This window comes from Pipistrellus kuhlii, unplaced genomic scaffold, assembly GCF_014108245.1.
Source record: "Pipistrellus kuhlii isolate mPipKuh1 unplaced genomic scaffold, mPipKuh1.p scaffold_m20_p_5, whole genome shotgun sequence".
In the NCBI taxonomy this organism is placed as follows: Eukaryota; Metazoa; Chordata; class Mammalia; order Chiroptera; family Vespertilionidae; genus Pipistrellus; species Pipistrellus kuhlii.
Genome location: NW_023425551.1, coordinates 56,043,550 through 56,062,024, shown reverse-complemented (window position 1 = coordinate 56,062,024; position 18,475 = coordinate 56,043,550). Strand labels below are relative to the sequence as shown.

Below are 18,475 nucleotides of genomic sequence, written 5' to 3'. Positions count from 1 at the left end.
ACAAGCCCAGTCACCCCTAACTGCCCTCCCCTGCAGGCCTGATCACCCCCAACTGCCCTCCCTTGCAGGTTTGGTACCTCCCAACTATCCTTCCCTGCTGGCCTGACCGCCCACAACTGTCCTTCCTTGCTGGCCATCTTGTGGTGGCCATCTTGTGTCCACATTGGGGGCAGCCATCTTTGACCACATGGGGGCGACCATCTTTTGTGTTGGAGTGATGGTCAATTTGCATATTACTCTTTTATTAGATAGGATCCTTGAGCCCTAACTGGTTTGACTCAGTGGCTAGAGCTTTGGGCTGTGGACTCAAGGGTCCTGGGTTTGATTCTGGTCAAAGGCATGTTTCCTTGGTTATGGGCACATCCCCAGTGGGGGGTTTGCAGGAGGCAGCTGATTGATGTTTCTCTCTCATCGATGTTTCTAACTCTAACTCTCCCTTTCTCTCTGTAAAATCAATAAAATATTAAAAAAGAAGAATATCCTTGACATGAAAAGTGCTTGGGCAGTATTTATTTATAGAAGAGAAATAATTTTACTGCATATAGTTCGCCCTTATGTCTTCCCATTCCACTACCCCAACAGTTCATGAAAATAATGTTTCTAATTTTCAAAGATGATACTTAATTTTAGTTAGTTGTTTTCTTTAGATCTTTTGTTAATTAATGTAGAAATGTGATTTAATCTCTGAGCCCATTTGAGCTATTAAATAAAAATGTTATTTTTCATGTGACTGTAAATTGTAACTACTTAAGTTTTGCCTCAAGGTTTCTTATCAGCTGGTATTATATGTATAACATACTCATGTAGATGTTATTTATATGAAAATAAGTTTTTAGGGCTTGGACTGTATCATAGCTGTGTTAGGATTACTGTATGCTTATTTTTAAAAGAAAATAAGTTATCTACCAAAACTTTTTAAAATTAGCATTTAAATGCAGTTATTCACCTTAAATTTGATTTTTTTAATTTATTTTTAAAAAATATATTTTATTGATTTTTTACAGAGAGGAAGGGAGAGAGATAGAGAGCTAGAAATGTCGATGAGAGAGAAACATCGACCAGCTGCCTCCTGCACACCCCCCACTGGGGATTTGCCCGCAACCAACGTACATGCCCTTGACCGGAATTGAACCTGGGACCTTTCAGTCTGCAGACCAACGCTCTACCACTGAGTCAACTGGCTTCGACTCACCTTAAATTTTAATAAAAATTTTTTAATGTGGTTCATGATCAGATTAAATGTCTTTATTGAATTTATTATTAGGTACGTCTCATTTTTTTGGAAAGGACTGAATTTTTAATACTTTTATAAATACTAGAGCCTTGTCACTATTCATGTACTTTACACACCACATCCAGAATAATCTTCCTAAAACACTGCTTTCATAATTGTAAGAGATTTGCATTGATTCTCCTTTGAGAATCACAAACATTTTATTGTCCTTAAATTGGTAGTCAAATACCTCTGCCATCTGGTTTCATCCTGTGTCTTTGACCTTACTCCAGATGCTTTACAATAGGGGTGTCAAACTCAATCAGAGAAGGGGCCAAAATCTAAAATCCAGCCTAAATCGCGGGCCAAATGGTTTACTGAACAGTCATAAACTGTCATTGTGATGGAAACGCAGTGGAGTGCAGTGATGACAGCGCGGTGCGGGCCACATTGCAAGGCCTGGCGGGACGGATTTGGCCCGCGGGCCTTGTGTTTGACACATGTGCTTTACAACATAGAGTTTTGGCTGTATAGAGATAGCTCTTCCTGTTGAAGAAACCTGATGGTTTGTTCTTGTTTTTTTCGTTCTGCTGTTGTCCTTGTTGGAAGTGTCTTTTCTGCAGGCAATTCCTTCTATAAAACTATAAAACTAAATTCTTCCCATTCTTTAAAATCCAGTTAAATTCCTACTCTAATAAAATCATCTTATGAGTATAGGTTGTGCTTGATTATATAGTATATTTTATTTACTCTTTTGTGCATGTTTATTGAGTTAATTGTAATCTTTTAAAAAATATATATATTTTATTGATTTTTTACAGAGAGGAAGGGAGAGGTATAGAGAGCTAGAAACATCGATGAGAGGGAAACATCGACCAGTCGCCTCCTGCACACCCCCTACCGGGGATGTGCCCACAACCCATGTACATGCCCTTGACCGGAATCGAACCCGGGACCCTTCAGTTCGCAAGCCAACACTCTGTCCACTGAGCCAAACCGGTTTTGGCTGAATTGATTGTAATCTTCTGGTAGCTAGAAACTTCATCATATGTGTATTTTTTAATTCTTGTGATGACTACCACAGTGCTAGCAACACAGTATGTGCTTAATTTTTTTAATGACAAACTAATAACAATCTTTGATTTTATATAATTCTGTGAGATAATGCTTGCTCTCAATGAACGGAGAGAATGGAAAAAACAAACAATACACACAAAAAAACAAGTTTTCCCTCCATTTTATTATCATATATTGATATATTATATATCATATATATATATAGTGTGTGTGTGTTACTTTCTTGATCTCTGTCCTTTCTCCCCATGTTTCTACATACTTTTTGTCTTTAAAATTTTTTTATTGATTCAGAGAGGGAGGGAGAGAGAGAAACATCAATAATGAGAGAGATTCAATGATTGTCTGCCATCTGCAATTCCTCTTGGGAATTGAGCCCGCAACCTAGGCATGTGCCCTGACCTGGAATTGAATCATGACCTCCTGGTTCATAAATAGGAACTCAACCGCTGAGCCATTCCAGCCAGGCTCTATATACTTTTTTAAAATTCTAAAATTACAGCAATTAAAGGGAGTATGACTTAAGTTAGTATGTGTGAGTCCCAAGGTAATATATGTTAATACTAGAAGGGTGGTACTTGCCAGAATTTCAAACCATCCAAACTGAAATTGATTGCCTTCAAAAGTAGCAGTGAGTTTACCATTATTAGAGGCTGGACAATCACTTGGAAATATGAAACTAGTATTCAAAGCATTGAATGGGCTGATGGGGAGTAATGTAGATGACTCTGAAGTCTCTTCCATTCTTGAGATTCTTTGATTGTATGCCCTTTGGTTATCATAGCAGTTCAAAATCATTTTTATTATTTGCATTTTATTAAAAATAATGTTATAGTTAGAGATGTGACTCAATTTTTTCCAAAAGTTAAATTCCACTTCAAAGGATAAAAGTTTCCCACACTCTTGGATAATCCAAAAGAATGTGACAAGATCCTCAGGTTAAGTTCGAAAGACAGGTTCTAAAGTGTTTTGAACAAATATATTGATTATTTTTATTTTCTTTCATAAGGAAAAAAGTCATTATCTAAATGGGTTAGATTTGTTTTAACCTTGTTTTCCTAGAAAAACTTTCTATAAGGTAAATTTGTAGCCTTTAATTTAATTTAACAATAGATGTGTCATAATAATGACCAGCTTGTTTTAATTAAATGTTTGATCTTTCTTAGAAACAAGTTTTTTTCCAGGGAAACTAAAATCACAGGTTTCCACTCATTTTCATCAATAAGCTTTGCTGTATTCTGTGGCCTTAGGTTGAATTCTCAATAGTTAGGCCAAATACAAGGAGAATAGGCAAAATAAAATTGATAGATACTTTAAATACTTCTCTGTACAAAAAAATCCCCACAAAACTAAAATTAGAGATACTTATATTGATGGTCATGTTGTGTCCATCTTGGGATATAAAGTTTTGTAAGAGATGGAGGATGACAGTGGCTGAACTACACTAAAGTTTTCTTCTCTTTGACTTAGTATATTTTAGATGAAGTTATGAAAAATTTTATTCTTTAATTTCATCTAAATTTCTTTCAATATTAAATTTGTGAAATAAAATGGCTTACAGTTGATAGAAGTACAGCATTCTGGAACTGGAATATTGATAGGTAGTTGAAACTTAAAAGTTTACATGAATCATGCAATTGTGCAGGTTTGTTTTTCTTGGAACAGGATCCAGTAATGAATGCAGTGCATTGATGATGGAGAGATAAGTTATTCTGTTTTCCATGGGGTTCAGCATATGAGAAAGGTGCACTATATAAATTATATTATAAAATTAATTTTACCTGTTTTTAGTTTTATTTTACTTATTTTTTTCAATATATTTTTATTAATTTTAGACAGGAAAGGTGGTGGTGGGGAGAAAGATAGAAACATTAATGATGAGAGAATCATTGATCAGCTGCCTCCTTCTTGCCTGTTTATTAGGGATTGAGCCCACAGCCTTGGCATGTGCCCTCACTAGGAACCGAACTGTGACCTCCTGATTTATAGGTTGACACTCAACCACTGAGCTATGTTGGCTGGGCTATTTTTCAAAAATTTATTGATTTTTAGAGAGAGGAAAGGAGAGAAGGAGAAACATTGATGGGCGGCCTCCCACAAAGCCCTGACTGGGGATTGAACCTACTATACTTTTTGGTGTATGGGATGACACTTCAACTATCCTAGCCATGCCAGCTAGGACTATTTTTTTTTTTTTTAAATGAGGTTACTAGAAAATTTAAACCAATGTAACTGACTCAGATTACCTTTTGCTTTACAGCAGTGGTGTAGATATATCATAGTTATGCATTTAGCTGTAGCCACTGCAGCCTTTTTTTGCTTAATGTTTGAATGATATATCTTCTTTCATGCTTTTGTGTTTGACCTATCTATATCTTTAAATGTAAAGAGACTCCTTTTAGACAAGCCATGCCTGCATGTGGTATGGTCTTTTAATATGTAGTTTCAAATTTTTTTATTTTAGTAACTTTAAAAATTTGTTTTTTAGCATTCTGTTTCCTAGTTTGACTTTTCTTCTTCTGTGATTTCCTTATCTGTATGTTAGATCTTCATTGCTTAACTCCTATATTTGCCACTTTCTCTTGGATCCCTTTCATTACCTCTTTTTAAAATTTATATTTAAGTACCTTTTTCTTTTGCCTCTAATTTTCTTATGTTTACTATTATAGTATTTGTTCTCATGTTCCATTTTATTTCATATTCTTTTCAGAAATACTTTTATTTCTAATTCTTTCCTGAGTTTTTTTTTTAATCTTCATTGTTTCTAATTTTATATTTAGTGTTCTTTTATTACTGGACACTTTTAAACTCACTTTACATGTTCTTTTCATATCTTATATATATTTTTATTTTTTAATTCTTTATTATTGAAAGTATTACATACCTATGTCCCTTTCCCCCTCATTGTCCTTTCCCAGTTGTATGTCTTTTAGCTTGTTCTGAAGTAGGTTACAATTTTGATCTGTTTTCTAGAGCTACTCCAGTGTTTCATTGTAGAGATGTTATTTTGCTTCTTAGTATCTTCTAATAACTTTGTGTGAGATTTGACCTCGATTTTTCTCTGTTGATTATTATTAATATTTTTTAGAGAGAGAGGAAGAGTGGGGTGGGGGAAAGAAACATCGATTTGTTGTTCTACTTATTTATGCATTCATTGGTTACTTCTTGTATGTGTCCTGACCTGGGATAGGACCTGCAATCTTGGTGTAGCGCAAGCATGTCAAATCCAAGGCTAACATGGGCCACATAAACAAGGTTTAAGTTTATGTGGGCCCTAAAAATCCAAACACTTCAATTTTCATAGAAACGTAGGCTTATTTCGATAGAGACATGCTGAATACAAAGGGCTAAAATAAATGAGTAATCATTAACATGAAATAATAGAACATTTTAAAAAAATATATATTTTATTGATTTTTCACAGAGAGGCAGAGAGAGGGATAGATAGTTAGAAACATCGATGAGAGAGAATCATCGATCAGCTGCCTCTTGCACACCCCCTACTGGAGATGTGCCCGCAACCAAGGTACATGCCCTTGCCTGGAATTGAACCCGGGACCTTTCAGTCCGCAGGCCGATGGTCTATCCACTGAGCCAAACCGGTCCCCGCGAAATAATAGAACATTTTAATAAAAATTAATATTTTTTGAATATTAACTTACCAGACACTAAAGAACTGCACAAATTAATAAGTTTTATGCAAATAAACCTATTTTGTTGTTGTTGTTGTTCTCCAAAAGCAAAATATTTCCTGTTGCGTACACCAAATAAGTCAGTCCAAGATTAATGACGTGGCAATCGGCTGCTAAAAGATTTGCTGCTAATATTAGTGGAGAGAAATGGTGCCCCTGGCCGTAGGTGTGTAAGGGAAATGAATGTAACACAGTTATAGTAATCAGTCACTAGCAAACATTGTAGTTTGTTAATAATTATCTATAACATGATATTGTAAAAATTTAGTTACGAAATTTTTATTAAAACATTTCTTATGTTGGCTGGACCACAGAAATAGTAGTTGTAGGCTGCATGTGCTGTAGGCTACGAGTTTGACATACTTGTTAGTAGCAGGCCAGCACTATAACCACTGAGAAATACTGGCCAAGTCTCTATCACTAAGTTTTGTCATAAATATTGTCCACATTTTGGTTTTTCTATCTAGCTACTCTTTTTTTTTGTGAGGAGCTCCTGAGAGTTAAAAAAAAAAAAATGTTAATGCTATTACAGAATATTTAAGATAAATAATATTTAATAGAATGAAGTTTAAAAAGCTAATTTGGAGAGTTCCATCATTTAACCACATTAGTATGTGTTGGAATGTTGTTTAATCTTTCAAGGTTTTGATCCTTAGATAAATGTTCATAATGCCTTATAGCACAAGACACATATAAGCTTTTAGTACACACTTCTTAGTACACATTTATTCAAGAAAACCAAGGTCAAGTACCTTTTTTCTTATTTTGTGGGAAGATTGCCCATTATAATTTTATCCAGTTGATTAACTTTCGATTGTGGCCTCATGTACATATTAACTTTTTAAAAGTTGATTGATCTTCAATTTATGCTAACTCCTTGCCAGGACCATTAAGTGTGTCCTCAAGAGCAGAGCAATTGGACAGCCTAGTGTTGGGTTTATGTATTGTCTACATGTGCAGAGTGAGGTGAAGAAAGAAAGAAATGTGATGCTGTCTGTAACAAAATTTAATCTGTGAAGTTTAAAAAAGAAGTTTGCATTTTTAAACAATCCTTTTTGGGAGGAGTCACTTTAATTTGAATTTTAATGTGCAAGACTATGCCCTATATTTTCTGCTTTCTCTTGGATTGTTAACTAATTGTTTTTAAGGTTGAACTTTTAAAAAGGTCAGTAGTAGAATTTAGAATTCTCTTTTCCTAGTGATTGGTTATAGTTCTTAGGTCATAGCAGTGGAAAGAATGGTAAGATGTTAGTGGAAGTCTTTCATTAATTTAACTCTGTTAATTGTATATTGCCTAACTAAGTAGATCTGAGGGAGTATAACTAAAGGAATAATGACTTATTTGAAGAGTTAGAATCACTAAGACTGACAGAAGAATCCAGGATGATTTCTGAGCTGAAGCTTAAGCAGCTAATAGGAAAGAATAGACTTGTTCCTAGAATTCTAGTGTTACGAATTTCATTGCAAATATAGATGACAAGAGCCTGATGTGAAACCTTTTCAACTTCGTCATAATAATGCTTAATTTTATTGCTTAAAAAGAAAGAATGCATTTTCTGAATTTATAGCAACTAGCAAATGCTGCAGAAGATAGTCAAGATCTAATAATTTTTAGATACCATGAAAAATATGAAAATTGGTAGCTTTAATTCCACATTAAAATTAAAATTTTTAAATGTGTGATTTACTTTGTTCTTAAAAAGAACTTTTAAAACAGAAAGAGAACAACTCCCCTAAAGCACAATTTTTATGAAAACTGATGGAATGGACTCTGTATTAAATATTTCCAAAGAGTTCCTGAGACCAAAAATGGTGGCCCTTCTTTTCCAGCAGCTGGATTCCAAAAGATCTTGAAACCAGTCCTGAAAAGCTTGCTCCTAGGCAAGAAATCCTGGTGGCTTTTGAAAGGAAGATAGAGAACTATTCTGCAAAATTTTCAAGTGGTAGTAGAGGTGAGTCACTGACATGAAGAATTTATTCAGGGACTGCAAATATTCAATTTCTCGTTTTAATTGAGTTTTTCTTTTCTAAATATATATTCAGCTAAGGCACTTTGAAAATCTTAGTCTCTGTGTTCTAAAAATTTTAATGACTAGAAAGTAGTAGAGCAAGCAGTATCTCCTCTCCTACACAAAAACAAATATATTGAAATTTTAAGAAGCAAAAACAAATGCATTGAATTTTCAGTGATGTAATCTTCAGCAATAATACCATTTCCTTAAGATGATGATGCTGGGGAAAGACATGGTAAATAAATACTGTATTTATACTTTAAGTGTATTTCTACTGTAAGGTATACTTGGGCGAGATTTATAAAAATGTACTATTGATTTGATTTATAACCTTTCTGATCATCAGAAGACTTTGTTCTTCTAGTAGGAATAGAGGATATCAGTGAGGAGCGTCTCCTTGCTCTGAATACCCTGGCTAAGTTCCCTTTGGGTAAAAACAATGCACGCTTAATATAGCTTTTCTCTGATTATTGCTCTGGGGAGTGGGCATGGTACAAACTTCCAAGGGCACAAAAGTTATAAAGTGAAGTCTCCCATTTCTGTCCCACAGTTGTCCAGTTTCCCTCAGTAAGAACAAGTATTGATCAGTTTCTTATGTATTCTTACTAAAATATTTCATGCAAATATACAAACATACAGGTGATACACACTTTTTAGTTGTTTCACATACTAACACACTAATCTGGAGGTAAGATTCTTTTCCCCCATCCATTCCTTGGAAAATTGGGTAGAAGAGTATTAATTTACATGGTTTTATCTTTTTTCCAGATTTAGTATAGGCATGTAGCATCCTTCCTTTATACACTAACTAGAGGCCTGGTGCACGAAATTCGTGCATAGAGGAGGGTTGTCCCTCAGCCCAGCCTGCACTGTCTCCAATCTGGGAACCTTAGATGGATGTCCGACTGCCCTCTTAGGCCCGATCCCTGTAGGATCGGGCCTAAATGGGCAGTCGGACATCCCTCTTACAATCCAGGACTGTTGGCTTCCAACTGCTCGCCTGCTTGCCTTCCTGATTGCCCCTAACCATTTCTGCCTGTCGGCATGATCACCTCCTAACCACTTCCCTGCCAGCCTGATTGCCCCTAACCGCCCTCCCCTGGAGGCCTGGTCACCCATAACTGCCCCCCCCCCCGCCTATAGGCTTGGTCCCCCTCAACTGCTTTCCTCTGCAGGCCTCAGTCCCCCCCAACTGCCTTCCCTGCAGGCCCTGTCACCCACAACTCCCTCCTCTGCCAGCCTGGTCACTCTTAACTGCCCTTCCCTGCAGGCTTGATTGTCTCCAACTGCCCTCCCTTGCTTGCTTGTTCCCTTCCAACTGCCCTCCCCTGCTGGCCATCTTGTGGCGGCCATATTGTGTCCACATGGGGGCAGCCATTTTGATGACATGGGGGCAGTCATCTTGTGTGTTGGAGTGATGGTCAATTTGCATATTACTCTTTTATTAGATAGGATAGAGGCCTGCTGCATGGATGGGGGCCAGCTGGTTTGCCCTGAAGGGTGTCCCAGATCAGGGTGGAGTTCCCTTGGGCATAGGGCGGACTGGGCGAGGGGTCTGTGGTGTTTTGCAGGCTGGCCACGCCCCCCCTTATCCTCCTTGACCCAAGCGGAGGCCCTGGTATCTGGGATTTATTTATCTTCTGTAATTGAAACTTTGTAGACTTGAATGGAGGCCAGGGCCAGCCAAGAAGCTTGGCTTCCTCCATTGCCGGAGGAAACCCAAGCTTCTGCTCTCTCCAGCTCTGGCTGCCACCATTTTTGTTGGGATTTATTTATCTTCTATAATTGAAACTTTGTAGCCTTTAGTGGAGGCCAGGGCTGGCCAGGGCAGGCAGGAAGCTTAGCTTCCTCCATTGCCAGGGAAACCCAAGTCTCCTGCCTGCTCTGTGGCTGCAGTCATTTTGGTTGGGTTAATTTGCATACTTGCTCCTGATTGGCTGGTGGGTATGGCTTCTGGGCGTAGCAGAGGCATGCTCAGTTTGTATATTACTTTTTTTTATTAGATAGGATATGTAAGATTCTATTGATTATTTTAATGTTTTCTAATTTTGCCTTTGGGACTTTAAAAGGTCTTTCTGATTGCTATATTATAATCTATTTGCAACAATGCAATTGGTAATTTCAGTTCTTTATTTTGTAGCCACTCCTCTCTTACCGACTTATTTAATTTTTTAAGAACAGAAGAAAACCCAGAAAGACAAACCAGTACATACTACATACAATTTATGAAAACTATGCAGATCGCTTCCTAAATAATACATTAGTATGAATTTTAGTTTAACAATGAATGGTTATGAATCAGGGACCTGTTAGTGTCTGAAGGAAAAAGTGCAGGAAACATTTACGGGACAGATAGGAAGTAGGTACAGAGACAAAGGGGAGGATGCACAATGTGAAGGAGAAGGGAGGTCCAAGCAGCCATAGTTTTTAAATTTTGCCACTGGGTGGACTGAACTGTATTTGGCTGTTGTTGGGCTAGTAGGACAAAAGAAGTCATAACCTGGAGATACAATTAGTTGTCTCTCTTTATTGGATTTCACAAAGATCTCTACTTTCCAATATTTTGTAAGATTAAAGGGAAATAATGATGTTTTATTCTCAGGAGAATGGATCATTAACTTGGAATATTAAGTGGCTTCTCATTTATTATTATTTCTTATATTGACAATGATTTAAACTAGAGCACATTTTATTTCTGTTTCTGTTGCCTTTTATCTTCACATTCATTTGAAAGCTCTTTTTTTTTTTTTTTTTAGTTAAAATCATTTATGTGTGCTGCTTACTTACCATCCCCCCTCAAAATCAACTTAGAACACTTTTAGAATATAGATTTTGTTTTTAAAACAAAACTAGAATAGAGTGTGAAATGTTTTCTACTTAGAAAGTTTCAGAATTAGAAATGCTTCACATTGCGATGATAACATGTCAGTCCACATATGCTTTTCAGCATTTCATTTTAAAATAGTATTTTTGAAATTGAATCACAAATGATGTGTGTGGCTTTGGGAAAGTGTTAGTCTTTGTACTGGGTTAAGTGGAGAAACAACAAATAGATTATAGATTGACAAGGACAAAATGCTTTTTTAAAGTAGGGTTTTGGGATTTGTAAGTGATTTATTATACCATTTTCAGGTGAAGCTTGCCTTTGTAATTAAAATGGTGATAATTTTTTTAAAATATATTTTATTGATTTTTGTACAGAGAGGAAGGGAGAGAGATAGTTAGAAACATCGATGAGAGAGAGTCATTGATCAGCTGCCTCTTGCACACCCCCTACTGGGGATATGCCCGCAACCAAGGTACATGCCCTTGACCGGAATTGAACCTGGGGCTCTTCAGTCCCCAAGCCGACGCTCTATCCATTGAGCCAAACCGGTCCTGGCTAAAATGGTGATAATTTTGGATGAAATTTTTCCATTCAAAAGGAACAATGTAACATTCATCTTTCTAAGAACGTATGATATAAAATAGGACAGATTGAATTTAATAGATATAGTAATTAATTTTAAGATGTGTTCTACCTAAATGACAATTTATTTAAAAAAAAGTATATGCCCCTTTCCATAACCCCCCCCCCTTTTTTTTTTTTGTAACCACTCTGTTCTTCCAAGCTCTGGAAAACAATTATAAATGCCAGAGAATAAGCAACTAGAATTCTCCTGTCAGTGCATTTTTCTAAAGCATTTTTGATGGGAGAACCTAAAAGAAGTAATGTTTTAATAACAGTAGTAATGCTTTAATAATGGAGGCAACACTTACAGTATTCTGTTTTATCTTTTTTTTTTTTTTAAATATATTTTATTGATTTTGTACAGAGAGGAAGGGAGAGAGATAGAAAGCCAGAAACATCGATGAGAGAGAGTCATCGATCAGCTGCCTCTTGCACACCCCCTACTGGGGATATGCCCGCAACCAAGGTACATGCCCTTGACCAGAATCGAATCCAGGTCCCTTCAGTCCCCAAGCCGACGCTCTATCCATTGAGCCAAACCGGTCTCGGCCAGTATTCTGTTTTATGTTGACATTTTCTGGGTACTTTTTTTGACTAGTAGATGCATGGCAGTAAAGATTGGGACTGAAAAATTTGATCCTAGTCTTCTCTGTAACTGATTCTTTGTATTATCCAGTAGAACAATCATATAACCTCTGTCTGCATCAATTTCCTAGAATTGTGAGCCTCTAAAGCAAAGAGCATGGTGTTTGTAAGCCCTGCAGCATGTAGTTTCCAGTTTTGTTAGATGCAATCTGAGATACCTAAACCAGTGTTTTTCAACCTTTTTTGGGCAAAGGCACACTTGTTTCATGAAAAAAATCATGAGGCACACCACCATTAGAAAATGTTAAAAAATTTAACTCTGTGCCTATATTGACTATATATAAAGTAATTCTCTTGAATAGGAATCAAATAAACACAAAGAAAGTATTTTATAATTACTTTATTATGAAATATTAAGTAAACAAAATAGTGAAAAATTATAAAATTCTTGTCTTGTCTGCACCTATGGCACACCAGGCAACAGTGTGCCGCGGAACAGCGGTTGAAAAACGCTGACCTAAACTACTGATGCCTCCCACGTACACACCAACCACATTTTAATGCCATATATGTATGTGCAATATATCACACACACACACACACACACACACACACACACACACACACACACTATACTAGTGGCCTGGTGCACGAAATTCGTGCATTGGAGGGTGTTGTCTCTCAGCCCGGCTTGCTCCCTCTCCAATTTGGGACCCCTTGGAGGATGTTCGACTGCCGGTTTAGGCCCGATCCCATAGGGTCAGTGGAATATCCTCTCATAATCTGGGACCACTGGCTGCTAACCGCTCACCTGCCTGTCTGATCGCCCATAACACTCTGCCTGCTGGCCTGCTTGCTTTCAACTTCCCCCTCTTGCCAGCCTGCTCTCCCCCAACTGCACCCCCTTCTGCTAGCCTGCTCAACCCCAACTGCCCCCACCCTGCTGGCCTGCTCACCTCCAACTGTCCGTCCCTGCTGGTCTACTTTTCCCCAACTTGCCCCCTCCCCCACCATACTGGCCTGATAATCCCCAACTGACCTCCCGTCCTGGCCTGATCACCCCTAACTGCCTCTGCCTTAGCCCCACCACCATTGCTTTGTCTGAAAGGTCTCCTGGTATAATTAGCATATTACCCTTTTATTAGTAGATAGAGGCCTGGTGCTTGGGTGGGGGGCTGGCTGATCTGCCCCAAAGGGGGTCCTGGATCGTGGTGGGGTCCTTGGGGGTCGGGGCCATCCTGGGCAAAGGGCTTAGGATGGTTTGCAGGCCGACCATGCCCCCATCGGGGTGGGGGTCCCCACGGGGGCAGTGCTGGCCTGGGCAAGGGAGTGGGGTGGTTTGCAGGCTGGCCACACCCCCATCAGGGTGAGGGTCCCCCCTGAGGAGTATGGCTGGACTGGGTGAGGGGCTGCTGGCCATTTGCAGGCTGGCCACGCCCCCACTGGGTGAGGGCCCTGTGGGGGGCATGGCCAGCCTGGGAGAAGGACTGGGGGCCATATGGGAGAGGTTTGTCCAGAAGGACTTCCTGAAGATCTCCCAGTCTAATTAGCATATTACTCTTTTATTAGTACAGAAGATATTAGGCATGCAGTTTATAATATTTATATGTATTGTAAAAATAAAGTATTGCTGAAACCAGTCTGGCTCAGTGGATAGAGCATTGGTCTGTGGATAGGAAGGTCCCAGATTTGATTCCAGTCAAGGGCATGTACATTGGTTGCAGGCACATCCCCAGTAGGGACTGTGCAAGAAGCAGCTGGTCGATGTTTCTCTCTCATCGATATTTCTAGCTCTCTATCCCTCTCCCTTCCTCTCTGTAAAATCAATAAAATATATTGAAAAATAAAGTATTGAAGATAACGTTTATCATAGTCATTAGGATTTTTTTTTTTACTGCTGATTTCCAGACAACAGTTTGCTCTTCAAAACCAATAGAATAGATTTTCTTAAGTGTTTTATAGGGCCCTTACCTGTAATGTCTTGATACTTTCAAACAACTAGTTTGTACCACACTACTCTTACTTCCTCAAAATACCTTCTCCTATTATTTATTTTCCCTGGTTTTAATCTCCAAATTGTTTAATCTTCTAACTCTACTGATCTTTTCATTGGTGACTTTCCTTCTGCTGTATTCTAATTTTTAGAAATTATCTGAGCTTATTAATATCTTCCTTCTTACAAAATGATTCTTCTACATTGGTGATGTCATTAAATCATTTTTCCCCCTGTCCCAACTAACAACCACACACCTGTGCATTTGCACCCAGTCAGTTTTTGGTAGTGGTCTCTTGTAGAAATGACACATTATTTCACATCAGTACTTCCTTTCAGATCTTATACTCTCTTTTCCCCCCTCCTAATTGCGATGTACAACTTTAGTTTGGTGTAATGTACATGTATACCTTATTCCTAAATGTTATTTGCCAAAAAAGTGTAATGACCTACATTAAAGACTATTATATATAACTAGAGGCCTGGTGCATGAAATTTGTGCACGTGGGGGGGGGGTTGTCCTTCAGCCTAGCCTGCACCCTCTCTAATCCGGGACTGCTGGCTCCTAACCACTCATCTGCCTGCTTGCCTGATTGCCCCTAACCACTCTGCCTGCCAGCCCAATAACCCCCTAGTCGCTCCCCTGCCAGCATGATCGTCCCCAACTGCCTTCCACTGTGGGGCTGAGTGGACTGGGAGACTGAGGCTGGATGAGGTGGGGCTGAGGAGACTGGGGGACTCTAGCTGGATGAGGCATGTGGTGCCTTCCCCCCCCCCCCCCTCCAGCAGGGCTGAGGGGAATGGGGAACTGAGGCTGGATGAGGGGAGTGCTGAGGGGACTGGGTGCCACTATCTTGTGGGCACCCCATTTTGTGAGGGTGTGGTAGTCAGCATATTCCCTCTTATTGGCTGTGGGTGCCACTATCTTGTGAGGGTGTGTTGGTCAATTAGGATATTCCCTCTTTATTAGATAGGGTGTGTATAGTCCTATCATTGAATATAAGATATCTCTAATTATAAGGTAAATCTCCATTTTACAGACTTATTTATGCAAATAAATAAAAAATTATTTATTTTAAGATAACATCAATTATAAGATCTATTGCTATTTCATACATGTTAAAATATGAAGAAAAGTGTAACAGAGTCATTGAGATGTGGCAAGTATAGTAGATACTGTTTTTAGTCTTAATTTGTTTTGTTAAAATTTTCATGTATTCTTGTTTGCTTGATAAACTTTTCAATTTTTTTTTACTTTCATAGTTTTTGTGAGCTGTTTCTAAGTTTTCAATTCATTGCAAATATGGTGCCAATTAAGAAATTATTTTTTCTTGGTCTGATTCTTTTAATTGTTTAATGTCTTCATGATAGCTCTATGCATAACTAACTTTCTAGTAGGATATATCATGATGTAATATAGTCCTCTGAACCTGTCTTGTCAGTTCATTTTATACAGACTTTTCCTTGTCTCATATACTTAAAAAATTTATTTTAAAATTCTAGTTGACATACGATATTTTATTAGCCTCAAATACATTTTTGAAACGGGTTTATTTTGCTTTAGCTTCTGGTTTTTTCTTCTTCTTCTTCTCTAGAACTAAATAAAAACACAAAAACTATTTTTCCCAGCCCCCTATTACTTCACATTCTCATTCTCTCTAGAAGAATGACTTACAAATCACGTTTAATTTGAGAGAATATATATGTTGAAGTGGGGTTGAGTGCCATAAGTTAGGGTGTATTAGTATTTTGCATACCTTAAAACACTCAGTTGGGAGAAATGTCTCTATTTTTTTATTTGAAGGAAGATATATTCCATGTATCCTTGAGGCCTACAAAATTCAATAATCTGTTAAATTTGAATTGCCTTTTCCAGGATTGGAGGGGGGTGTGTGTGAGTGAGGGGGAAGAAGGGGAAGAGCAGAGAGGTGAAGGGGGTGTTCAGGAAACCAGAAAAATAAAAGGAATTATAAAAATGGGTTTTTCTACAAGCCATATGTAAATAATGTAAAATAATAATAATGCTTTGTTTATAAATGTTAATTTAATTTTTAATGTAATAGATTCTTCAGGAAGTACTATATGCTAGTCTTTCCTCATAGATGATACTGAAATGTAATTAAACTGGTTGAAATTATTATAAAAAACTCTTGGGGTTTATAGATTTTAGGGAGGAAGATCTATGAACTCCTGAACTTGTTTGTAAAATTTGGCCATTGGGTATAGTTTTTTTGTTTGTTTGTTTGGTAGGGAGAGTATCCATAGCTTTCAGCAAAATCTCAATAACTTCAAAGAAATCAATTCACTTATGAAGAGGTCAGCACTATTTCTCTTTAATCTGCTTTTCATAGTGATCTTGAGTATAAATCATGAACCCTCAGAATATTTTGAAAATAAAAACAAAGAAAATTTGATCTTGAGTTGTTGACTTTGAAAATGGTGGTGGTGTTCAGGTGGCATATTTAAAATAATAATACTGCACATGAACAACCCTAGGAATTCACTTGTAGGAAATAGTGAGTATAAATGAAGATGCTATTATATGCACAGAAAAAGGCATTAGAAAACTGTGGATCCATATATGTTGAAAAAAATGTGAAGGATTAGAAATACGTTCTTATTTTGAACATAGTACTTTCATAATTGTGACTTAAATCATTTTTTTAAAGTGAAGTATATGTACTGGAAATAAGTGTTACCTTGTATATGTATATACTAGTGGCCTGGTACATGAAATTTTGCACAGGGGGTGGGGGGACTGGCGGGGTGATCAGGCTAATGGGGAGGGAAAGTGGGGATGAGCAGGGCAGCAGGGGGAGGTAGCTAGCGGTGAGCAGGGGGCATGGGAGCAGTTGGGGGAGATTAGGCAGGCGGGTGGCATTCCTAAACCCTCTCCAATCTGGGACCCCTCAAAGGATGTCCTGCTGCCGGTTTACAGGGATTGGGCCTAAACTGGCAGTCAGACATCCCTCTCACAATCCGCGACTGCTGGCTCCAGCCACTCACCTGCTTGTCTGTCTGCCTGATTGCCCCTAACAACTTTGCCTGCCTGTCTGCTCTCCCCCAACTGCCTCTCCCCCTCCCCCTTGCCAGCCTGCTTGCCCCCAAATGCTCATGTGAATAATGCAAATACTTGATTTTTGTTTTTATTATAGTGTATGCAGGATATGGGAAATACTAAAGCAAGACTACTCTATGAAGCCAATCTTCCAGAGAACTTTCGAAGACCACAGACAGATCAGTATCCTTTAATACTTCTTTATTGTGGGTTTGTAAAGAATGAACTCATTTTTATAGTTCATATTTTAACTGTGCTTAGGAAGATGTGGATAGATGTGAATTTTATCATACTGTTGCTCATTAAAGATAAAACTTGCTTTGCCCTGGGCTGTGCTTTGTATATAGTACATTTTTGTTAGGAATCTGCTAGTATATGATCTATGTAGTATTTTTATGTAATTATTACTAAGTATAAAATATTACACCTATTCTTCTTGATTGATCTCTATTTTTGTTATTTTTTACTAAAATTTTATTTACTTATTTATTCTGAGGGGTTAGGGAGGAAGAAGGATTGATTTGTTGTTCCACTTATTTAAATGGTTGCTTCTTGTATTTACCCTGACTGGAGATCAAACTATACTATACCTTGGCATATTGGACCAATGTTCTAACCAACAGAGCTTCTCGGCCAGGGCTGTGATTTCCACATCTTAGTTGGAGAGTTTATTTTAGACTGTTGATTAGAGATTAATTTGTATATATCATGAATATTTTAAAAAATCTTTTCCAAAGGGATTTTCTTTGATCACCTTTATATTATAATTATATTTCTGTGAAGTAGTTTGGCATGTATACATTTAAATGGCAAATTAGTGTAAGTGGAGTACTGAAGTAATTTATGCTAATATTCACTACTGATATTCCATATTTGCATAAGTTGCACAACTGTTTACAGATCTGTTCTAATGAATGAATAGAATATCTTCTCACGGGCATTTTATTTATTTTATTTTTATTTTTTTATTTTTTTTAAGATATGTTTTGAATTCTTTTTTTTTTTTTTTAATATATTTTATTGATTTTGTACAGAGAGGAAGGGAGAGAGACAGAGAGCTAGAAACATCGATGAGAGAGAGTCATTGATCAGCTGCCTCTTGCACACCCCCTACCGGGGATATGCCCGCAACCAAGGTACATGCCCTTGACCAGAATCGAACCCAGGTCCCTTCAGTCCCCAAGCAGACGCTCTATCCATTGAGCCAAACTGGTCCCGGCCTCACGGGCATTTTAATTAGGATGTTTTCACATTTCCTAAAGACAAATATTTGATTCTGTAGGATTTCAACTCATATTGAAGTTTGAGTAAGCAGCTTATCAAAATTGTGCTGCTCTATGAATAATAATATCTAATTCATTGTAGGTATTTGTGATTCTATCCATGGGTGACATTTG

The 18,475-nt window shown here is 37.7% G+C and overlaps 1 protein-coding gene across 10 annotated transcripts in view; it reads left to right on the top strand.

The window, feature by feature from the left end:
* The window catches only part of SMAP1 (small ArfGAP 1), a 106,450-nt gene that overhangs the window by 39,580 nt on the left and 48,395 nt on the right, over positions 1 to 18,475 (top strand). For 7 of the 10 annotated variants that reach the window (XM_036413337.2, XM_036413335.2, XM_036413333.2 and 4 more), the window contains exon 3: positions 17,176 to 17,261. The exons of 2 other annotated variants lie outside the window; for them this stretch is intronic. In XM_036413337.2, the coding sequence (XP_036269230.1) occupies positions 17,176 to 17,261 (86 nt within the window). Of the gene's footprint in view, positions 1 to 7,809; positions 7,932 to 17,175; positions 17,262 to 18,475 lie in introns of all 10 variants that reach the window. One more of the 10 variants, XM_036413338.2, reaches the window with a different exon arrangement.